Source organism: Adiantum capillus-veneris, chromosome 18 (genome assembly GCF_014529385.1).
Source record: "Adiantum capillus-veneris isolate H3 chromosome 18, ASM1452938v2, whole genome shotgun sequence".
NCBI lineage: Eukaryota > Viridiplantae > Streptophyta > Polypodiopsida > Polypodiales > Pteridaceae > Adiantum > Adiantum capillus-veneris.
In genome coordinates, this window is record NC_140948.1 from 72081795 (window position 1) to 72107180 (window position 25386).

At 44.6% G+C, this 25386-nt stretch overlaps 1 protein-coding gene across 7 annotated transcripts in view; it reads right to left on the reverse strand.

Annotated features, from left to right (window-relative positions):
* LOC147435860 (uncharacterized) overlaps positions 1-18372 on the reverse strand; it is a 97030-nt gene extending 78658 nt beyond the window's left edge. For 6 of the 7 annotated variants that reach the window (XR_015185123.1, XM_086488775.1, XM_086488772.1 and 3 more), the window contains exon 1: positions 18106-18372. Coding sequence is in view for 6 of the 7 variants with exons in the window: in XM_086488775.1 (XP_086344901.1) it covers positions 18106-18357 (252 nt within the window). In the remaining variant the exon portion in view is untranslated. The remainder of the gene's footprint in view (positions 1-18105) is intronic. The other variant, XM_086488774.1, reaches the window with a different exon arrangement.
* Between the last annotated feature and the right edge of the window lie 7014 nt (positions 18373-25386).

A 25386-nucleotide genomic window follows, 5' to 3' on the forward strand; every position in this document is an offset into this window, starting at 1 on the left:
GGCTTTATTAGCTTTATTAGCCTTAGGGTCACTGTTCTAAGGACCCCATCTCATTCATGTGCTTGTACTGACGCGCGTATTTTTCTGAGCCTAAAATCTGAGGCTACTGCTTACCCCTTTCTGAAGACCCGATTTCCCAATCACTAGGGCTTCAGGGTAATTTCTGCTAAGGTCCCTCTGAGGTGTTCTAGCTCGCATTTAGGCTCACCTGAGACCTTAGAACTGCTAGGTCTATTCTGGTGTGCACACAACTAATTAGATAATTCTTTTCTCGTAAATAAATTAATTATTTACAAAGTCTGACTTAGTTACATGTGCAATCATAAGTAGACCACTCTCGCCGACGAGAGTGGGGCCTTCGGAGGAGGGTTTTACGTCGTCTCTGGTGTCGTATCTCTCTTCTCTCTCTATCTCTCAGTCTTATACACTTGCACACACAGTGTCCAGTCACTTTGTTTGTGATCATAGCATTCTCTCGTGAAGAACGGAAGGCTCTACCTTCCATAAGAACAAAAGGAACCTTGAGCACAGTTCAGAGCACTCATCTTGAGCAAAGCGCAAACAATCATTCCATTGCACCTAACATTGGTATCAGAGCTTTAGCAGTGTTCTGTATCACTCAAGGAAAGAACCACAAGAATCACAAGAAATTTTTTTTGCTTGTTGCGGTCGCACGAATTCAAGCTCGCTTGGGCGTGTCGATTCCTAATCGTGTTTTTGAAGAGTGACAGGAATCCCAAGAAAGAAGGGCTTGTCCAACCTCCCCTTGTGTCTCTTTTCACTCATTGAGAGCGGACCGTGCACTTTGCGGCCGGCCAATCGACGTGAGGTGGGAAAAAGCAACCTTCGTGTGAGCACAAGGCCGCCAAGGGGTGCGCCCGCAGAAAGGAGTAGAACTCGGGTGAAGAGAAGATCCTTCTCAAACACGGTTTGCGAGCGAAAGAAGAACCTCAACGACCTCAAGAACCTCAAGACCCGCAAGAACCTCAAGAACCCCAAGAACCAAGACCCACAAGAACCCAAGTTCCTCGTGAACTTAAGAACCCAAGACCCCAAGAACCCACAAGAACCCACGACTTCAGAATGGTCATCACTCGAAGCAGAATGGATACTTCGCTTGGAGTTTATGAGCATGAGAGAGGCGAACAAGAATTTTCCCCATCAGGAGGTTTTTCTGACCCTTCCCCATCTACGACAACGATTGTACTAACTCCTATGGAGGAGTTGGAGTTGATGTTTCTAGAACAGAATTTAGAACGCAAAGCAAGAAATGCAGAAAGAATGGCAGAAATGAAACGCAGACACGCAGAAGACAAAGCAGAAAGAGAAGCAGAAAGAAAGGCAAGACAAGAACAGAGCGAGCGACGCATGCAAGAGTTCCTGCGACTTTTTTCTCAAGTGCAGGCACCGATGCAAGAGATTCGGGAAAAGGAGACTCTTTCAGTCTCTTCTTCTCCAAAGCATGATACACAGGATTTGCATGATTGTGTGAAGCATGATGATGATTTGATTGACAATGATTTGCATGATGATTTGAATGACAATGATAAGCATGATGATTTGGATGCCAATGATTTGCATAATGATTTGGATGACAATGACAAGCATGATGATTTGCATGATCAAGATGTGATTTCTCACAAGCATGATGAGTTGCATGAAGAAGATGTGATTGTTCACAAGGATGATGTGTTAGTGGATGCTTTTTCTAGCGAAGCTAACCTCGTTGTAGATTCGATCAATCACGAAGAACCGATTTTGGCTTTCGAGTCGAGGTCCAAAGAACCCCCACAGGACAATTCGATCGCTCAAGAAGAACCGATCTTGGCTCTCGAGCCTAGTTCCAAAGAAACCTCACAAGAAGTATTGTGTGTTCGCATGATTGATACGCACGCATTGTTCGAGTGTTTCATTCGTGATCGTTTCCTGTATTTTAGTCAGCGTCTCTATGTGATCCCTTTTACTAGGCATGACATATTGTATGTTGAGCACGTTTCACTCATGGATGAGCACGAATGTATGCGGATTTTTCATGAAAAGCTGAAAAGTATGCATTCAAGGAAGTCACATTCCCTATCTCTTCCTTGGAATGACACATTCGTAGAAAGAGCGCATGAAAGTATGAGCACCAAGCATGGGCATTTCTGTTGTGAATTGCCACAATTGATTGATTTAGATCATAAGAGAAAGATTCGATCTCATTTTTTGCGCGTGTTTGGTGAACGGTTTGGCACTCCGTCTCTTTGTTAATCTACATTGCATGCACAGTCTTTGAGGAAGACAAGATTTTTTCCACTCACTTTACATGGAATAGGTATGTTCATGGTTTTGTGTTGGAAGTGGTTTCAGGAATTTTCAGCCATGGAGATTCTTGAAGAAGAAAGAAGCATGACTCTCGACGAAGTTGAAGCATTGAAGGAGCCACAGAAGACTTTGTGTCGCTTTCGGCGCGGCCCAAAGAAGCAAGCGTTGCAAAACTTTATGAAGTTCAAGTACCGCACGACCCACACATCAGAGTGGGGCGGCAAAGAGTCCCACGATTCCGGATGCTATTGGTGATCTCCCTCGACGCCATACAGTTCGATACCAGTACCTCACTTTGAAAAGGAGGGGATGTCACATGACACATCCAACCCCGTGTGTCCGTGGACAAGCTATAGCATAACACGGTTCCGTCAGTCCAGTCAGTCTAGATTAGTAGTGATCTGGCACTTTTGTGAGTCTATTCGTAGACCGTGCATGCCCAATCACTTAGTGTAGATGCATATCCTCTGGTTGCACACAGCATGATCATAAGAATTCCCATCAGAATCCATCAAAATCCTTCAAGGGAATTTTCCAGTGCATTTAGCCTATTTTACCTATTTTTGGCATTTTTCACTTATTAATTTAAGTGACTTTCCAACAAAAGTAGGTTGGGCAATTTAGGTAAGAAAATATATAAGCAAACCAAAGCTAGCACTAAATGGCAGAAGAGGCAGCAAGAGCCAGGCTCAGCAGGCCACTTCTCATCAAGACCTTGGTGGACTTCCCTCCAAGCAAGAAGCAAGATCCCCCCGCAAGATCCTCTCAAGTCTCGCGTTTTTGGAAAGCCATTGCCGGGCGTTTTTGCACCATCACATCATCGCCATACCCCCTAGTGCCTAGCGTTTTGCATCAACACCCTCGCCAGCAAAGCCCAACCCCTAGCGTTTTTGGACCAGCTTCCCTAGCGTTTTTGGATCTCAGCACATGCAAAACTTCAGCGATTTTCAGCAATAGAAGAGTAGCAGATTCAACCCATAAAGAAGTAGCAGATTCAGCCCGGAAAGACCTCAGTTTTCAGCCCTTAAGAATCCCTGTTTTCAGCCCCAAACCAGCAGATTTTCAGCGTCAAAGACCCACAGAAAACAGCCCCCAAATCAGCGTTTTTGGACTAGTCGCAGATTTCAGCCCATAGCGTTTTTGGACAGCAGTAGAAAGATTGCGACTTCGTCATCACCGTCGTCATCGTCAACATAGCCTAGACTTGCATCAGTCTCATGCATACCATCTGTACCAGATTGTGCAATCGTAAGTAGACCACTCTCGCCGACGAGAGTGGGGCCTTTGGAGGAGGGTTTTACAACGTCTCTGGTGTCGTATCTCTCTTCTCTCTCTATCTCTCAGTCTCATACACTTGCACGCACAATGTCCAATCACTTTGTTTGTGATCATAGCATTCTCTCATTAAGAACGGAAGGCTCTACCTTCCATAAGAACAAAAAGAACCTTGAGCACAGTTCAGAGCACTCATCTTGAGCAAAGCGCAAACATTCATTCCGCTGCACCTAACACTGCCCATGGACTATCTGAGAATGAAATTGTGACAAAATGTTTGCCCACCGTATCTGCTTGTCCAAAAGCTGTTTCTGAGACAAGAAGTATCGCAAACTCTAGTGATCAATGAGCACTGTGAAATTGACTCCGAGTTAAAAGTGTCACCACTGAGTAAGAGCATGAATGACTGCCAAAAGCTCTCTCTCGTAAATCTGTGCAACCCATTCTGGTCGTAAAAACATTCTGCTCTCATAAGCTACGACATGGCCCTTTTGCATTAAGACCGCTCCCGGACTGCGACCACGGGCGTCACAGTATACCTCAAATGGTTTTTGCAAGTCTGGCGAAACAAACACTGGACCAGTTGTCAACTTTTCTTTGAGAGTCTTGAAGGCTGCAATCTCAGATGGTCCACATGTGAAAGGAACCCCTTTCTATGTCAAAACATGTATAGCAAAAGCAATCTCCGCAAATTTTCGAAGGAACCACCGATAGCAAGAACATAAACCCAAAAAGCTTCGAACCTCGTGAACATTCTTCAAATTTGGCCAATCTCAAATGGTCTCAATTTTGGTCGGGTCCATTTTGATACCCTCCGCAGAGACGATGTTGTCAAAGTCGACGATGCGGAAGCAGAGACCAAGGAGAGTGAGCACGAGAGAGAGAGAGAGAGAGAGAGAGAGAGAGAGAGAGAGAGAGAGAGAGAGAGAGAGAGTCTACTGAACCAATCAACCTTGGCAATGAATAACTGAATGTGTATACGATGGAGGCAAGGGGTTGCTTATATAGCACCCTCAGTAAATTGCCCTACCCAAGACTTTGACAAATAAGTAAAATAAATACCTAAAAGCCAAACTAAATAATGGGATCACATTCGGCAGTTCACTTGAGATGCCTAAACTTTAATACCCTCTCTGCAGCTCATAGTGGACATCAATAGTGAGACCAAGTCGATGAAGAAGCTACCATGGACACCCCAACACCGGCCGGGATACTAGATACACCTCAGTGTTGCTCTCCTCAACTTTGTACCTGAAAGTAATGCCATCTTGAGCATCGGTTGCCTTTGTAGAAACTTTGAACTGTAGACCATACTACGTCCAATAATCCCCATTCATGAACTGTGAACACATCGCGTCCAAAATATAAAACTCCAAGATAATAAACTATTGGAACACATCCTGTCCATAATCTGACCAACAACAATGAATTGGCTAGCCCATCCATAGTGTTTTAGACGTCTGATTAGTTCCTTCCCAGATGCATGTGCATTGAACTCCGACCTACGGGTCCAAACACCAATAACTTGAACTCCAGCACAAGGGTCCAAATTAATTATAGGGAGCATGTGGTTGCCCCTCTCTGTGTCACGTGACACATCCAACCCTATGTGTCCGTGGACAAGCTACAGCATGATCAGGGTTCATTCAATCCAGCCAGTCTAGATTAGAAGTGATCTGGCATTTTTGTGAGTCTATTCGTAGACCGTGCATGCCCAGTCACTTAGTGTAGATGCATATCCTCTGGTTGCACACAGCATGATCATCAGTATTCCCATCAGAATCCATTAGAATCAATGAGGGAATTTTCCGGTGCATTTAGCCTATTTTCCCTATTTTTGGTATTTTTCACTTATTATTTTTAAGTGACTTTCCAACAAAAGTAGATAGGGCAATTTTGCTAAGTTTGTATATAAGCAAACCCAAGTTAGCACTCAATGGCAGAAGAGGCAGCAGGAGCACATGCTCAACAGGCACCTTCTCAGCAGAACCCCAGCAGTAACCCCTTGACGTTTTTGGTTCCTCCATCCTCGCCATAGAAGAACAGCCAGCGTTTTTGAATTCCCTGAGCACCTCCCCAATACCTAGCGTTTTGCAGAGTTGCTTGATCGCCACAGATTGCCTGGCGTTTCCAGTTCCCATGATCGCCAACCTAACCTCAGCCATAGCGTTTTTGGATTTCATCAGCAGTACCAGTTGCTAGCGTTTTTCAGATCTGCCAGCGTTTTTGTTTTTCAACCATTCCGCAGCAGAACAGCAGCATTTTCAGCCTTCTTGGACTGCAGACAATTCAGCCCTAGTTGGTTGCAGAATACCCCCAATTTCAGCCCATAAAAACGCAGCCAAAACAGTCATTTTCAGCCACCAAAACAGTCCCGAAATTCAGCAGTTAGAAGACCACAGATTTCAGCCCTAAAGTCGTCGTCGTCATCATCGGCATAGTCCCAGGTTGCATCAGTCCATTGCATCGTCATTGTACCACTTTGTGCAATCAATAAGTAGACCACTCTCGCCGACGAGAGTGAGGCCTTCGGAGGAGGGTTTTACAACGTCTCTGGTGTCGTATCTCTATTCTCTCTCTATCTCTCAGTCTCATACACTTGCACGCACAGTGTCCATTCACTTTGTTTGTGATCATAGCCTTCTCTCATTAAGAACGGAAGGCTCTCCCTTCCATAAGAACAAAAGGAACATTGAGCACAGTTCGGAGCACTCATCTTGAGCAAAGCGCAAACATTCATTCCGCTACACCTAACATTGGTATCAGAGCTTTGGCAGTGTTCTGTATCACTCAAGGAAAGAACCACAAGAATCACAAGAATTTTTTTGCTTGTTGAGGTCGCACGAACCCAAGTTCGCTTGGGCGTCTCGATTCCTAATCGTGTTTGTTGAAGAGTGACAGGAATCCCAAGAAAGAAGGGCTTGTCCAGCCTCCCCTTGTGTCTCTTTTCACTCATTGAGAGCGGACCGTGCACTTAGCGGCCGGCCAATCAACGTGAGGTGGGAAAAAGCAACCTTGGTGTGAGCGCAAGGCCGCCAAGGGGTGCGCCCGCGGAAAGGAGTAGAACTCGGGTGAAGAGAAGATCCTTCTCAAACGCGATTTGCATGCGAAAGAAAACCTCAAGAACCTCAAGAACTAAAGACCAGCAAGAACCCAAGTTCCTCGTGAACTTGAGAACCCAAGACCCCTAAGAACCATAAGAACCCACGACTTCAGAATGATCATCACTCGAAGCGGAATGGATACTTCGCTTGGAGGTGATGAGCATGAGAGAGGCGAAGAAGAATTTTCTCCACCGGGAGGTTTTTCCGACCCTCCCCCTTCCCCATCTACGACAAGGATTGCACTAACTCCTATGGAGGCTTTCGACAAGAGGATGATGGAAAGGAATTTAGAAAGCGAAGAAAGAATAGCAGCCATAGAGCGCAAATACCAAGAAAGAATGGCAGCCATAGCGCGTGAGAGCGAGCAAGCACGCTTGGAAGCCAAAGCACGAGAAGCAGAATTTGATCGAGAGAACAATGCAAGACAAACACAATTTGATCGCAAGAACAAAGCCCTCAAAGAAAAGAGCGACCAACACAACAAAGAGTTCTGGCGACTCTATTCTCAAGTTCAGGCACAGATGCAAGAGATTTGGGGAAAGGAGACTCTCTCAGTCTCTTCTTCTCCAAAGCATGACACACAGAATTTGCATAATGATAAGCATGATGATTTGAATGCCAATGATTTGCATGATGATTTGGATGACAATCACAAGCATGATGATTTGCATGATCAAGATGTGATTTCTCACGAGCATGATGATTTGCATGATCAAGATGTAATTTCTCACGAGCATGATGATTTGCATGAAGATGATGTGATTGTTCACAAGGATGATGTGTTAGTGGATGCTTTTTCTAGCGAAGCTAACCTCGTTGTAGATTCGATCCATCACGAAGAACCAATCTTGGCTTTCGACTCGAGGTCCAAAGAACCCCCACAGGACAATTCGATCATTCAGGAAGAAGCGATCTTGGCTCTCGAGCCTAGGTCCAAAGAACCCTCACAGGAAGTATTATGTGTTCGCATGATTCATACGCACGCATTGTTCGAGTGTTTCATTCGTGATAGTTTCTTGTATTTTAGTCAGCGTCTTTATGTGATCCCTTTTCCTAGGCATGACATATTGTATGTTGAGCACGTTTTACTCATGAATGAGCACACATGTATGCGGATTGTTCATGAAAAGCTGAAAAGTATGCATTCAAGGAAGTCACATTCCATGTCTCTTCCTTGGCACGACATAGTTGTAGAAAGAGCGCATGAAAGTATGAGCACCAAGCATGGGCATTTCCGTTGTGAATTGCCACAGTTGATTGCTCTAGATCATAAAAGAAAGATTCAATCTCATTGTTTGCGTGTGTGTGGTGAACGGTTTGGCACTCCGTCTATTTGTTCATCTACATTGCATGCACAATCTTTGAGGAAGACAAGATTTTTTCCACTCACTTTACATGGAATACGTATGTTCATGGTTTTGTGTTGGAAATGGTTTCAGGAATTTTCAACCATGGAGATTCTTGAAGAAGAAAGAAGCATGACTAAAGACGAAGTTGTTGAAGCAGCCACAGAAGACTTTGTGTCGCTTTCGGCGTGGCCCAAAGAAGCAAGCGTTGCAGACCTTTATGAAGTTCAAGTACCGCACGACCCACACATCAGAGTGGGCTAGCGAAGAGTCCCTTCCAAGATTCCGGATGCTATTAGCGATCTCCCTCGACGCCATACAGTTCGGTATCAGTACCTCACTTTGAAAAGGAGGGGATGTCACGTGACACATCCAACCCTATGTGTCCGTGCACAAGCTACAGCATGATCAGGGTTCAGTCAGCCCAGCCATTCTAGATTAGAAGTGATCTGGCATTTTTGTGAGTCACTTCTACACTAAGTGCATGCCCAGTCACTTAGTGTAGATGCATATCCTCTGGTTGCACACAACATGATCATCAGTATTCCCATCAGAATCCATTAGAATCAGTTAGGAAATTTTCCAGTGCATTTAGCCTATTTTCCCTATTTTTTGTATTTTTCACTTATTATTTTTAAGTGACTTTCCAACAAAAGTAGGTAGGGCAATTTTGCTAAGTTTGTATATAAGCAAACCCAATTTAGCACTCAATGGCAGAAGAGGCAGCAGGAGCACATGCTCAACAAGCACCTTCTCAGCAGAACCCCAACAGTAACCCCTTGGCGTTTTTGGTTCCTCCATCCTCGCCATAGAAGAACAGCCATCGTTTTTGAATTCCCTCAGCACCTCCCCAATACCTAGTGTTTTGCAGAGTTGCTTGATCGCCACAGATTGCCTGGCGTTTCCAGTTCCCATGATCACCAGCCTAACCTGAGCCATAGCGTTTTTGGATTTCATCAGCAGTACCAGTTGCTAGCGTTTTTCAGATCTGCCAGCATTTTTGTTTTTCAGCCATTCCGCAGCAGAACAGCAGCATTTTCAGCCTTCTTGGATTGCAGACAATTCAGCCTTAGTTGGTTGCAGAATACCCCCAATTTCAGCCCATAAAAACGCAGCCAAAACAGTCATTTACAGCCACCAAAACAGTCCCGAAATTCAGCAGTTAGAAGACCACAGATTTCAGCCCTAAAGTCGTCGTCGTCATCTGCATAGTCCCAGGTTGCATCAGTCCATTGCATCGTCATTGTACCACTTTGTGCAATCAATAAGTAGACAACTCTCGCCGACGAGAGTGGGGCCTTCGGAGGAGGGTTTTACAACGTCTCTGGTGTCGTATCTCTCTTCTCTCTCTATCTCTCAGTCTCATACACTTGCACGCACAGTGTCCATTCACTTTGTTTGTGATCATAGCATTCTCTCATTAAGAACGGAAGGCTCTCCCTTGCATAAGAACAAAAGGAACCTTGAGTACAGTTCGGAGCACTCATCTTGAGCAAAGCGCAAACATTCATTCCGCTGCACATAGCACTCTGCCACTCACAAGCCTCTCTCTGGTTGAAGCTAGTGGTGACACCGATTTTCATGTGACTAGAAGGCGGGGAGTCCATGCTAGTGTAGTCACCACCACACTAGCAGCCTCCTTGCTGTCCTTCCCCGAGTCACTATCACTGCTTTCCTCCTGTTGCTTGCTTTTACCTTTGTCCTTTGTAGAATCTTTGTCTTTGCCTTTGGATTTGCAATCCTTGGCCAAATGACCACGCTTTCCACATTTGTAACAGCGGTACTTTGTCCTCTTTCTAGAATCTGAAGCAGCAAGTGCTTCACCATGTGTCTCATAAATCTGAATTTCGCCTTGAGTTACAACCACAGCTTCCTCCTCAATGAGAAAAGAGCTGAGATCATCAAATTCCAGCTTTTCCTTCGTGACTTGTAGCCGTAGTGTCCTAGCCACTATTTCATACTCTTGAGGCAACTTCGTGAGAACCAAAGCAACTAACTGGGTACTCGTCAATGCACTCTTCATAGCTGATAGTTGATCATGAATAACTTTAGTCTTCATAAGAAATGATTGCATGGAACTTCCTCGGGGAAAGTGGATGGCAAACAACTGTCCAAGAAGGGTGACTGCCCACATTCTAGAATCCCGATCAAACATTCCTACGAGCTTGAACCACATTTCGTTGGCACTCTTTAAGGTCAGAATAGCTGGAGAAAGGTCCTTTGTAAGAGATTCCGCAACGGCCAACATTGCCTTCGCATTAGCCGCATCCCAATCGACACACGATTTGAGATATTCGTCATCTTGAAGGCGGGTGTACCTATTGTGGGAATCCCGTGTGCGACGAGGCTCCGAGCCGTCGACAACATCCCATAAACCTTTTCGTGAGAACCAAAGTCGCATATTCAATTTCCAATGAGCGTAGTTATTCCCGTTCAATTTGTCGCTGGCGCTTGAGCAAGGCGGGGCCATGGTGAAGTTGCAAGATCTGGAACTCCGGGAACTTTCTCGCACTCCAAAGTTGGCCGCACAAACCAAGCCGATAAAATCCCCACATTGTCCCTCTCTTAAGCTCCAATTTCTCTGCCTCTTTGCCTCCGAGTCGCACCAAAAGTGTCTCCTCCGATGCCCTTGTCTAGGGATTGGGGTCATCAAAGAAAGGAGCCATGCTCTCGAAGGACTGGCCTGGTTTCAACCCGCTACACACGTTGCCCCTTACTTGCAGGCCAATAGCGTTTTAGAACACCGCTGAAAAAAACGCAGCGCACCCTGGACACGATGGCGTCTCAAAACGTAGGGGATGTACTTGCCGCCAAGGGAGAGCCTGTCTACTGCGGCGTTTCAAAACGTTGGGAGCCAGGGAGGGGAGGCGCCTAGCACTTGCTGCCCTCCAACGTGCGTTTCGAAATGCGGGGAAGGGGAGGGTGGAGCTGCAAGCAGCGGCGTTCTAACACACAGCAACCTTTTAGAACGCTTGGGAGCAAAAAGGGGTGGCGAGGAATGTCGACGACCAGCGAAGGGGGACTTGTCAATTCTTCTTCTTCTTCTCCGGGCTGCTCCTACACGCCAAGGGCTTCAAGCACGACCTCGCTCTAATACATGTCAAAGTTGACGATGCGGAGCGTAGAGACCAAGGGGAGTGAGCACGAGAGAGAGAGAGAGAGAGAGAGAGAGAGAGAGAGAGAGAGAGAGAGAGTCTCCTTAACCAATCAACCTTGGCACTGAATAACTGAATGTGTATACAATGGAGGGAAGGGGTTGCTTATATAGCACCCTCAGTAAATTGCCCTACCCAAGACTTTGAAAAATAAGTAAAATAAATACCTAAAAGCCAAACTAAATAATGGGATCACATTGGGCAGTTCGCTTGAGATGCCTAAACTTTAACAGATGTGTCCCAAAAAGTGGATCTCGAGGAAGAAAAACTTGCTCTTCTTCCCATTAACCACCAACCGATGTTGGCGCAGTGCTTGAACGACCTTTAACAGATGGTGTCAATGCTCTGCCTCATTCTTGGAGAATACGATGAAGTCGTCGAAAAAGGTGCCCACAAATGACCTATACTTTTGAAAAATCCTGTCCATCATCCTGTTGAACGTTGCAGTACAGCATTTGTGAGACAGAAAGGCATCACCAAATACTCATACAATCCAAAGGACGTCCTGAATATGGTCTTGTATACATCTCCAGGAGCGATCCCGATCTAATGATAGCGACTTTTTAGGCCGATTCTACTAAAGCATGTAGAACCTTGTAGCCTGTCCAATAAATCATCGATCCTGGGTATTGGAAACCTGTTCTTGATGGTGATTTTGTTGAGAGCCCTGTAGTCAATGCACATTCTCCAAAATCCATCTTTTTTTAAAACCAGCATAAAGAACCAACAGCACTGGCGACAAGCAATAAGGTGATGTACTGGGTTGAATGAGACCTTCTCTAAGAGTTCTTTCACTTGGTTCATAATTTCCTCGTTTTGAGCTTTGTTGACTATATAAAGTGGCAGGTTCGGTGGCGTACTGTCGGGAATCAAATTAACGATGTGATCTTCAGGACGTTGAGGAGGTAACTCTCCTGGTAAGCCTTCAGAGAAATAATCAGCCTAAGCTTGCAAAAAGTCTTGTCGTTCCTTCTTGAGGTCGGACAAAATTGACAATTTCTTGTCATCTATCTCATGTAAGAAGATCGAGTAGACAAACAGACTAGATTTCATTAATTTGGAAATGGCCAAAGCCGGCACAAGTGGGACGGACTCGCCCTGTAATTTTACATCAAGAACTATATCTCTACTCTTTTCATTCTTCAAAGTTGCTTTTCTCGCCCTATAATCAACCACCATATTGTTCTTATCGAACCAAGGGATTCCCAAAAGGACGTCACACCCCTCCAAGGGCATCATATAGAAGTCCTGGTGCCCTAAATACCCCTGACAACGCAACCGAAGTTTTCCTATGACAGGTGTGATGGCAACATCCCATCCTGGTGCCGCTAGAACTGCCTCAGTCGGTGGTCCCATTTCATCTGGCGTAATTCCAAGTCGAGTGAGCCGCCAATTCAGTCGAAATTAGCCTTGACTCCTCCGTCGAAGAAGATGAGGGCTTCTTGATCTCGTACTTTGCCCCACTATCTGCAAAGCTCAGTACTTTCATCTATTCATTCAGGGTTGGTCCCCACAAAATGTGTTGCCAATCTTGCTTTTGTCTTTCCTTTGTTTGCTCGCTCCTCCGCTACTTTGGAACTCTCTTGCTTGTCCTCTGACTGTTCGTTAGGTGCTTTGTAAGGGCACCAGGCAAACACATGCCCTTGTTCCCCACAACCGTAACATTTACCCTCGTTGAAGTATCCGGCGCATTGCTTCGCTAACAATAGAGGGCCTGAAGGCTTCTTTTTCTGTTGTTTTCCCTTCCTCTTGTTACTGTTGTATGATTATTGTCCGGTCCCGACTGTGACCAACTTATCGGTGGGGTATGTAAGAGTGCCCCCGTGCATTGCAAACCCTTTCTTTGCGTGTCCCATCAGTCATTGCATGGACTCAGACTTTTGCAGCAGACAATAATCAATATCTCTTTGAGTAGACCACAGCAAAATCGCTCAATCTGGTGTTTGAACATGATTTTCTTGAAAGAAGAGAGCGGTAAAAAAGTATCCCAAAATCTCTGACAATGGGTACCCAGTGTGTCTTCCTTGGTCATCCTCAAATGGTTCCAAGTAGGGATCACATAATGTCACAAATTAATGACGTGGCAGTTTTGCCCGGACACACGTGGCAGCAGTACGGATTTCCGGATTCTGCGCTGACATGTTGACGTGGCAAGCGGTACGGACGCAGACGTGGCAGCAGTACGGAACACCTGGATTTTCCGCTGACAGGCTGACGTGGCAGGCTGTACGGATAGGCCCGCTTTTTGCACTGACAGCTGTACAGAAATTCCGTAAATTACGCTGACTGCTTTTACTTCAGATTTTTGGAAACGGTTGCTTTTGGAACTTTTGCTTTTGAGTTTAACTGATTTTGGGGCTCTGCTTTTGGCATCCCTTGTAAGAGTAAAAGAGCCCTAAGGGCCTCACTTCTCAGAGCATCTGGACGCAGACTCTGAGAGCAAGGACCCTGTAGGAGTTGTACTTTGCTCAAAGATTAATATAAAAGAAATATCGAAAGGGGCGCCAGTCTTTGGGGCCAATCTCTCTGGGCACGAAACTACGTCGTGCGGTGTCGACCAAATTGAACTGTGATTTTAAAGTTGTGAAGTATTTTAAGTGAATCTCTCTCGTGTCGCGACAGATTCTAAACTTGGGGTGCCCAAGTTTCTTACACATCACGTTTGTATTCCTGAGTGAGCCATGAAGAGGTAAAAACTCGCTTGAATTATAACCACTTCTTTGGTGCCTCCCTCCGTGGAGGCAGGATAGACCACCAGGTTTATGCATTCCCCTTGAGGTAAGTTGCGACCCTCTGGACCTTAGAATGCTCTGAGTAGGAGCCTCCGGAGTAGGCCATGTCAAACAGTTGGATAAAAGCGAGGGCCTTGTGGGTATCCTTAAAGCCTAAAAAAGTATCGAACATAATTGCCTGCCCACTCTCCTTTAAATCCTTGGGGCTTCTTGCCCTTGTCCTCGAGAAAATCATATTGGTTGGCTTTGTGAATGTACTTCCTCTTAGTTGAAAACATCTTCTCATCACAATCCGAACTATCCGAGGAGGAAGAATCCTTGTCCGAACCATCAAAATACTTCCAAGATCTTCTATGGGATCGGCTCTTCTTTGCCTTATTCTTGGTTTTGCTATGTCTCTGAGTCTTTCTCCTCTTCTTGCTCTTCCTTTCCTCGTCACTAGACTCAAAGGTAGAAAAATTGTTCAAGCTATCAGAAGAGGATGGGATGAACTGGAAAGACCCTCGAATCTCAAAGGATTCTTTGCCTTCCTGGCATTCTCAAAAGTAGATCTTCAACCCAAGTAGCTCGGATAGTCTGCTACTCGACTCTGTTTCCGCGGCTGCTTCTTGGTCTTCATGAGTTTGCTGACTCGCCGTTTTATTGCGTCCTCGAATTCATCCTCTCAGTACATCTTTTGAGCAGATGTTCCTGGTGTAGTCGTCTTCTTCAAAGCTGACTTCAGAGGTGAACGGATAGCGTTGCGCCATCTGGAGTGCATCTCATAAAGCAGATGCTTGACCAAAAATTTCACATATTGGGGATCTGTCACAAGACGGGCACCACGTGCCAATAGAAAAGAACAGACTGAACAAACTTTTAGCACTTCAACTGAATTGAGAGAGAGACGACACGCGACACGGAGTGGTGGAATTCCACCCCAGAGAGTATTGGCCCCAAACCTTGGCGTCCCTTTCGGTATTTCTTTATATTGCATCAACACAGTACAAGCAGGTACTCCAGACCCTGCACCTTCTCTAGGAAGCATGCCAGAGAATGAGCCCATGGCCTCATATTTAAAGGCCCTAGGCCCCAAAAGCAGTTTCACATGAAAAGCCTTCAAACTCAAAAGCTTCTGGTCCAAAAGCAATGCCAAAAAGCTGTCAGCGTAAGTCACGGCATTCCGTACAACTGCCACATCAGCACTGTCAACGCATTTTGCGAAAATCTGCCACGTCAGCATTGTCAACGCAAAATCCAAAAATTGCCCGTACAGCTGCCACGTCATCAGTTTTTGGCGCAAGTCTTTCTTTGTGTGTGCGTGGGTCCTGCTTTATTTTAATCCTTTACGTCACTTGGTCATGGAAACAAGGGATCCGGGGACGTGGCCCTTTTTGGTAAGGACGGAACGGGGGACACGGGGACGGGGGGACGCGACGGGGACGGGTCCCTCACATAGAACGCAGAGGGGACGCGTCTCAGGACGCGGGTCCCCGGTGACACTTGCAAGCGGGACGCGGATAGGGGACCCCACACCTTTTTTCTAGGCTTTTCAGAGTCTTGAGCTATATGCCAATGTCTCCCACCAAGCTCTCCTAATCCACTCTTCACTTGTACATCATTACTTTTTCCCCTTTGAGTATGATGATTGATCATCACGTCAACATGTGCGGCCCGTGCTCGCCGCGTTCTTACCGCATGTTATATTTTAGTATTTATGAGTGCAAACCCCACTTTGTCTTTGCAATCTTGTGCCCCTAGTGTTGTCTAGTATAGAACAAGTGTTTTTTAACACGCCTCCCCTGACCCGTCACCCGTCCCTTGTTTTGCCACGTCCCCGTCCTCGAGACCCGTCACGTCCCCGAGACCCGTCCCCATCCCCATGTGACTATGCACTTGGGGCCCCATCGGACGGGGTCCCCATAAGTTGGTAGGACTTCTTCTTCTGTTACTTGTCCTTCTTAGGGTTTAGGCCCCTCGGCCGGCATCTGTAAGTTTGCTCCATTCTTCAAGGCTTTGACACGTCAGCAGTTTGCAACAGGATCCTTGTAATATTGAAGCATCTGTTGGGCACAAGCATCAACCTGCTGTTGACGCTACATCTCCATCCTTTCATACTCAGTGGGTGGAGACGGGCCGTACTCTTCTGAATCTTCCGAACGTGGACGATGTCCATTGCAATCTTCATTATTCTCTCCCAAACCCAAGTAATCGAATGCCACAGTTTCCTCCTTACGGGATTCATCGACTGAATCCATGCGTGCTACGAGTAAAGGGATCCAATCCTTCATAGAAGAAGAATCGATTGACAGACTTGGACACCCCAAGCCGAGAATCTACCACAACACACGTGAGAAAACTGAAAGTACTGAACAAAACCGAGGGAGAGACGACACAGCACGGCGAAGTTGCATACTCGGAGAGACTGGCCCCAAAGATTGGCGTCCCTTTTGGTATTTCTTTATTACTGATGCTTCAAAAAGTACAATGTCCGAGGGTCCTTGTCTCAGTAGCGTTTCCAAACTAATCTGCCTGAGACTGAGGCCCTCGCAATCAATTTATAGGTCCTGGGTCTTCCAAAAGCAGTATTCATGAAAAGCTTCAAGTCTAAATGCATATGGGCCCAAAAGCTAGCGCTAGAAGCTGCCAACGCAGATTGTGAAAATCCGTACGGTCAGCCACGTCAACAACGTAAAATGCGGGCGTTCGTACAACTGCCATGTCATCAGTGTGATTCGTAGACATCCGTACAATTGCCACGTCATCAACCTTCCACAAGTTTTTTTATTATCTCGTATCCCTTAGGCCCCATGGACAGGGTCCCATAAGTTGGTAGGAACTGAACTTTTAAAATTGGGCACTTGGCAAGACTTTAAAAGTTGGTAAACTTCTTTTGCATTCTTCGCTAGGGATTTGGACCCTCTCTCTCCGAAGTCCGTCCTTAAGGTCATACCACATCATCACTTTGTGACACACACAACCCTAATTTTACGACAACTCAGCATGGAAGAATTTAATCATTATAAAGTAAAAGATAGCTGATTTTCTCAATTTGCAGCCCAAAGACGACTAAATGATGCTAATGACATTGAAGTATGCAAAGAAAAGTCTTTTTGAGCCATTTTTGTTGAAATCGAAATTCACTCAATTCATAGATGTCATAGACGAGGTTCTAAACAACAGTGCTACCTCTCTAAAGTTTTATATCTTCTAAGGTGGCATGATCTCTATGCGAAAAACTCAAGCACAATTGCCCTCAAGTATTTACACATGATGTTCTCCTAGTTTTTCTTTGCGTGAGGAGCTACACATATATTAGAAAAGTATGCTATCATAAAATAAAGAAAAGCCGTTAGCCCAAATATCCACATTCTCTACTTCCCTCTTGCTATTGTTCAAGATTTAGGACAACTGTCAAAAATTGTGACCCTTTCGTTTGTTAGCTTCTAGAATTTCCTTGCTAACTAAAAATTTCTTGTTTAGGAGGAGGACCAGCCTATCTTCTTGTCACAATTTGATGTCAACTCTCTTTTTGTCTCTTAAACACTCCAAGTTGTGATAGTATCATTGATGAAAATAGACTAGATTTTGATTTTATACATTTGCTAAACCTCAAAATTGCACCTCAATTACGACTTGAAAATCTTCAAAGCTTACACACCATTATATAGACTTCCAATGTCCTTTTATTTAGAAATAAAATAAAACAATCAAAATGAGCCAAGTTCACTTACTTACAGCACACTCTTGTAAATACTTCTACAAGATCATATTTTAAAAGATCTCCCTCGATAAGACCAAAAATTTATGCAATCTTATAATGAGCTCAAAGTGATCAACAAAACAAATCGAAGAGTAATTGGGGAAAAAAATCCTTCAAAAAACCCATTTTAAACCTTGCTTAAAGTCTGAAACACTCGTTTGCAAGTAGGCGATGATAGAAGGGGATAAAGTAGAGTGTGATCAAGTATGTTCTGTTTCACTATAGTTGTGAAGTTTGCTACAGCATCGAGCTTTGGGTGGGTGGGTGTGTGCGCGCGCGCACTCACGAGCAGGCATGAATGTGTGCCCACATGTCGTAGGTCTCCAATAGAGACAATGATCAAAAGTAGGAAGTCACCATGAACATAGCAAATGCAACGACCCTCTCTCTCTCTCACTCACTCTCTCTCTCTCTCTCTCTCTCTCTCTCTCTCTCCACGCGCAGTACCTTGGGTTTTGGAGGCGAAGAGAAAGAGAAGGAGGAACTGCAAAGAGCTGCTTGTTGGGCTTGGAGTGCCTTCAACTGCTTGAGAAGAGCCCTGCTGCTAACAACAAGCAAGCCTCCTCCGAGACATACCGCCACCCACACCCTCCTCCTTTGCCTTACGTTGCCACCCCATTTTGCCATTGCTTCTCCTTCCTTCTTGTCTCGACTTGTTACTTTTTTGTATTTGTATTTTATAATGCAGGGTGCACGCATTCGCCACTTCTTCACCTTGATTATGTAGAAGCGTTTTTCGGAACCCTACAAGGAGAGCTGTGCCACTTGGCACCACTTCATTGGGTTTTTGTATTAAAGGCAAAAAGAAAAGAGAGAGAGAGAGAGAGAGAGAGAGAGAGAGAGAGAGCCCCTTCCGCCAGAAAGCTCCAGGCTGATTTCAGCTAATGCAAGGAGGCAATCGCTTCAGCCCCTTCCGCCAAAAAGCTCCACGATGATTTCAGCTAATGCAAGGAGGCAATCGCTTCAGCCCCTTCCGTCAAAAAGCTCCAGGCTGATTTCAGCTAATGCAAGGTGAGGGCCTCTGTCCCGATGTAAAAGGGCTGCAGTCCCTCCGCCAGAAAGCTCCAGGCTGATTTCAGCTAATGCAAGGTGAGGGCCTCTGTCTCGATGCTATCACTTACGCATGCACTGATTGCGGGATATGCACATCAGGAGCGAGGCCAAAAAGCTCTAGGCTGATTTCAGCAAATGCAAGGCTATGAGGGTCTCTGTCCTGATGCTATCACCTACGCATCCTACACATGCATCTTGAAGGCATGTGACTCTATGCAAGATGCCGATATGGGCTTAAAAATTCATTCTATTATTGTTAGTCAGGGGCTGTTGTTGTGCTTGGCAATGCCTCAAACCTCTCCTGATGCAATCACATAAACTGCAGCTCCTTCCGCCATCGCCATTGCTTGTGTGTGGTCGATATGTATGCCAAATGTGGTGCACTTGAAAATGCACAGAAAGTGTTTAGGGAGCTTCCTATCCGGAACGTCGTCTTTTGGAGTGCATTGATTGTGGGATATGCACAATAGAAGCAAGGCCACAAATCTTACCAAGGCAGCAGGATACATTTGCGATAGTGGGTTACTTGAAAATAACACATACTTAGCCAACACGTTAGTCAGTATGTATGTCAAGCGTGGTATACTTGTCCAAGCACAACAAGTCCTTAATGAGCTGTTGTGCTTGGCACTGCTCGATATGTATGCCAAATGTGGTGCACTTCAAAAGTAGCTTGTGGAGCTTATTGTTTGAAATGACACTCGATATGTATGCCAAATGTGGTGCACTTCAAAAGCAGCTTGTGGAGCTTATTGTTTGAAACGACGTCTCTTCAAATGCACTGATAGTGGTATACCCACAACAGGAGTAGGGACAAAGAGCTGTAGGCTGTTTTCAGCATATGCAAATTGTTGGCCTTTGTCTAGATGAAATCACCTACGCGTGCATCTTGAAGGTATGCAGGGGCAGGTAGCTCTGGGCTGTTTTCAGCAGATGCAAAGAGAGAAAATGCAATCACCTACATGTGCAACTTGAAGGAATCTAGCATCATGCAAGATGTTGGTATCGGCAAAAGAGTTTATGATGATATTGTTATTCAGGGGGTTGTTGACAGAAAATTTTGTGCTTGGCATTGCCTTGGTCGACATGTATGCCAAAGGTGGTGTACTTAATAAAGTACAAAAAGTGCTTGCTGTTTGGAATGTTGTCTATTGGAATGCACTGATTGTGGGATATTCCCAACAGAGGCAGGGCCAAGAAGCTCTGGGCTGTTTTCAGCAGATGTAAAGAGAGTGCAGCTATCCAAATGCAATCGCGTACTCTTGTATTTTGAAGGCATGTGGCATTAGGCAAGATGCTTATATGGGCAAAGGAATTCATGACGATATTGTTAGCCAGGGCTGTAGAAAAGAAACGTTGTTACTTGGCACTGCCTTGGTTGACATGTATGCTAGATGTGTTGTAATACATAAAGCACTCTTTGTATGCGCATATACACTTACACACACACACACACACACACTCGATTCTCTCTATGCAGCACTAGTTTCGTTTTGACGCAATATCCACTACACAAGCAAACATGGAGAGGAAGAGATGAGTCTTTCTTTTGTGAGCTCACTTAAAGACTGTGCTAAGAACAAGGGTTTGTACCAAGGCAGCATGATACATGCTGATATTTGTGATAGTGGGTTACTTGAAAAAAACATACTTAGCCAGCACGTTAGTTAGTATGTACGTCAAGCTATTGAAAAGAGAATTACTGCTTGGCACTGCCTTTGTCACTATGAATGTCAAATGTAGTGCACTTCACAAAGTACAAAGGCTAGAGGAGCTTACTTTTCGGAACAGCGTGCACTGATTGCGAGATATGCACAACAAGAGCAGGGCCAGAAAGCTCTAAGCTGATTTCAACAAATGCAAGGTGAGGGCCTCTATCTTGATGCAATCACCTACGCATGCATCTTGAAGGCATGTGACTCTGTGCAAGATTCCGATATGAGCTTAAAAATTCAATTTAATATTGTTAGTCAGGGGTTGTTGTCTAATGTTGTCTTTTAGAGTTGATTGATTTTGGGATACGTGCAACAGGAGCATGCCAGAAAGCTTCAAGCGTTTTCAACAGATGCAAACGCAAGGGTATCCCTCTAGATGCATCTTGAAGGATACACTGCATTCCAGATGCTGTTGAAAAAGATGCTGTTGGTAAAGCCTTGGTTGACATGTTTGCTAAATGTGGTGCATTTCAGAGAGCACAAAAAGTGCTCAAGAAGCTTCATGTCTGGAGTATGGACTCTTGAAATGCACTGATTGCAGGATTTTCCCCAGAGGGGCAGGGCACAATGCTCTTGTCTGTTTTGAGCAGATGCGAAGTGAGGGTCTCTTGGAACTGCCTTGGTCAATATGTATGCTAAATGTGGTGCACTTTAAAGATTCACTCTAATATTGCTAATCCGGGGTTGTTGCAAAAAAATGTCGTGATTGGAAATGCCTTGGTTGATATGTATGCCAAATGTGGTGCACTTCAGAAAGCACAGAAAGTGCTTGAGAAGCTTCCTGTCTGGAATGTCCTCTCTTGGAGTTCACTGATTGCGGGATATGTGCAATAGGAGCACGTCCAGAAATCTCTAGGCTACTTTTTGCAGATGCAAATTTAGGGCCTCTCCCCTGATGTAATCACTTACACGCCTCTCTCCTGATGCAATCGCTTACGTACCTCTCCTGATGCAATCACATGTGCATGCATCTTGAAGGCATGTGGCTCTATGCAGATGCTGGTATGGGCATAAAATTCACGCTGATACTCTTAGTCAGGGGTTGTCAAACAAAGATGTCGTGAGGGAACTTACTGTTTGGAGTGGCGTCTCTTAGAATGCACTGATTGCTGGTTACTTGAAAATAACGCTTTCTTGGGGAACATGTTGGTCAGTATGTGTGGTGCACCTGTCATGGCGCAACAAGTCTTGTGCGGGATGTTTTCTGATTACAGGATATGCTGAGAAGAAGGATTTGTATCAAGGCAATACAATTCAGACTGATATTCAAGGAAGTAGGATTCATGCTGATATTTGGGATAGTGGGTTACTTGAAACGAACACATTCTAGGGGAACATGTTCGCCAGTATGTATGTCAAGTGCGGTGCACCTGCCATGGTGCAAGAAGTCTTTGACGAGCTTCCCGTGTGAGATGTTGTCTCTGATTGCAGGATATGCCCATCAGAGGGAGATCCAAGAAACAAATATTTCTTTTGTGAGATCACTTAAAGACTGTGCTAAGAAGAAGGATTTGTACCAAGGCAGTAAAATTCATGCTAATATTTGTGATAGTGGATTACTTGAAATGAACACATAATCAAGGAACATGTTGGTCGTTGCACCTGTCATGGTGCAAGAAGTCTTTGATGAGATTCCTATGAGGGATGTCATCTTTGATTGCAAGATATGCCCAATAGGGGTAGGGCTAGGAAACAAGTATTTCTTTTGTGAGCTCACTTAAAGACTATGCTAAGAAGAAGGATTTGTACCAAGGCAATTGGATTCATGTAGATATTTGCGACACTGGGTTACTTGACATGAACACATACTTGGGGAACATGTTGGTCAATATGTGTGTCAAGTGCAGTGCACCTGTCATGGCACACAAGTCTTTGATGAGATTCTTGGACGAGATTCTTGTGCAGGATGTTGTGTCTGATTGCAGGATTGCCCAAAAGGGGTATCGTGAGGAAACTCTAGGCTGTTTTGAGGAGATGCGAAGGGAGGGCCTATCTCCAAACGCAGTCAGGTGCATTTTGAAGGCATCTGGATTTACGCAAGATGCTAAATGTGGTTCACTTCAAAGAGCACCATAACTTCTAAGAAAGCTTTCTGTCCGGAGTGTGGACTCTTGGAACGCATTGATTGTAGGATTTTCCCCACAAGGACAGGGCTTGAAAGCTCTAGTCTATTTTCAGCAGATGCGAAGTGATGGCCTCTCTCTAGGATATTTTCAGCAGATGCCAAGCAAGGGCTCTTGGAGAAAGATATTGTGCTTGGTCGTGTCTTGATCGATGTGTATGCCATATGGGGTGTCCCAAAGTCTGCAACTTTGTGTATGTGTGCGTGTGAGCCTACGAACAGACTGTAAAGAAGATTCAGCATACCCTGAAACCAAGAACATCATAAGTAGTGCAGGTAATGGTAGGCATGATAGCAAAAGTGAATGCGACAGTCGATATCTTTGCAGAAGTCACAGACTGGATGACGATAGCATAACTTTATACTGCAGGCAAGGTGAGAGAACAATGTAAGGAAGATCTAGGAGCCGATCCATCCAAGATTGTGCGTCGATCCACCTGACCAATATATATTTTGACTTTGATTTCCTCTATGTGATCTCAAAAGTACTTAGATTACATCATGTACTCATTAAAGCAATTAATTTACATCATTTCCATTCTAAAGGTTGTAGATGAAGGTGACAATGGTTGAAGAATTTTTGGGGATGCCCAACAAAGAGACACATAGACAATACACCACGGCATGGCAATGTGGAATGATACATGTCTTCATAAAACATCGGTAATGAGTTCTTCTTTGTACAGTTGTAGTATTTTTACAATAAGAAAGTCCCTCCAACACTGGAGGAGAAGCATAAGTCCCCCTTCAACACTGGAGGGGATAAAAATGGCGGGGGAAGGGCACGTTCCCTACGGTATTATTATAAATGTGGAGAATGGTGCCAACTCCACACCATACATACGTATGGTTTTTTCTTTTGTTATTTATGGGCACAATCATCACAAATGCACGAAATGCATCTCTCTCCATCTTTATTGTAATGTAATATTTTCACCTCCATACATCTTTTAATGCAAAATCTCGTTTGTGATGCGAGGTCATAGAGTTTTTGGCAGAAGCTTCGAGGAGAGATGCTACAAAGCCTTCAGAATAAGAGACGCGATGAGGTGTAAGGTACAACACTTCTCTTCTTGTTTAATTCACACCATTTCCACAGCGAGTTGATCAAGGCATACTAGTTTACGTGGGCACCTATATGCCTAGGAGAGAGAAGCCAATGTGGCACCCACATCGTGAGGTAGTAGGGAGTTTTGAGGAAAATTGCTTGGAAGTTCACTTTGAAAGGTCAATTTCGAATGGCAATTAGTTTCTATTTTATTCAAAAATAGAAACTACTCTTTAGGTGCAGCTTCTAGAGGCTCGTGGACGGGGTTCAAGCAAGGCGTCTCTCTCTCTCTCTCTCTCTCTCTCTCTCTCTCTCTCTCTCTCTCTCTCTCTCTCTCTCTCTCTCTCTCTCTCTGTGTGTGTGTGTGTGTGTGTGTGTGTGTGTGTGTGTGTGTGTGTGTGTGTGTGTGTGTGTGTGTGTGTGTGGAGATCTCCCTACTCGTCGCCTCACCATAGGATATGTGTAGAGGTGTGTAGGTGCTTTTTGAAGCCTAGTTGGTGGTCTTTCAACAATGATTTTTTTAGCAATATGTGTGATTTGATGCCCTATTAGCACTCTTTTATAGTCTATGCGTTGATTCTCTTATTTTGGGCTTGAGATTTTGATCTTTGTACAAAGGAGACTCTTCCAAAATTTTTGCAGAAATTCTTTTATAAATCCTTCGTCTCAATCTCTTGCATTTGCTCTTGTCAATTATGGCCGGATCTTCTGAGGAAGAAGAATTTTATATCAAGAAGTTTGATGGCACAAACTTCACGATATGAATACAATGTATGCTTGATGTCTTGGTCAATAACAGCCTTGTAACACCATTGAAAGGGTGCGATGTCGTGACTCTCCACGTCCACTAGGAGAAAACAAAATAATAATAATACGGTTTTTTTAGTTTTTTTTTGCCAAAAGAATGTCATTTTTAATGTGCTGATCTACAGTGCTTTGGTTGATATACATGCTCATATTGCGGATGTAATGGAAATGGCCTATGAACATTGAGAATAGTAGAATTAAGAGAATTATAGTGAGCATTTTTTATGAGACTACTTTGAGAACATAGAGGGTGAACTTAATTAGCGGTAGCAACACAACCATTATACTTAATTAACTTGGCATGAACAATACTTTTGCAAGAGAGAGAATTAGAGAACATGACAATAGTTGAGGGCCAGATTTATATGGAGCTGTCCCCCCTCCAATAGGCTTTTGTATTATAGATTCTCCCATAAAGAGAGACTTGGTACAATACAATTTTTGTGTTCCTTGTGACCAAGGTGATGCAATGAAGATGAAAATCTTCATGCATCACGAGCATAACATAAACTTTGTAAAAGCATTAACCATCCCTGGCCTCAATCCCAAGACCTCAAACACCTTCGAAGGTGGAAAGAGCTTGCGGGGAATGAGGGTAGGGAAGAGGAAGAAGAAGTAACATACGAGAAAGAGATAGCTCCTCACTTATCATCACTCTTCTTGCATAGCATAGCATAATAGCATAATAATGATGGTGAAGAAGATGGCAAGCTTAAGCATTGAAGCATGGCTCTTGGTTGGATTTGCATTCCATAGCCAAGAGTGTTGGTGTAGGCTCTCAACTTCTCAACAAGCTTGGAGAAGGAGATGGAGCTCTTGCACTTTGCACTTCACACAATGAGAGTGTGTGTGTTTGTGTGTGTGGGAGAGTATACCCTGCAAGCAAGCCCCTAGCTTCCATGGTCGACCCCTCATTGTAGCTCAAGCTTCAAATTGATTGGACCCCTTCAAGCTTAGCCAATCACATGCAAAGTGCATATCAA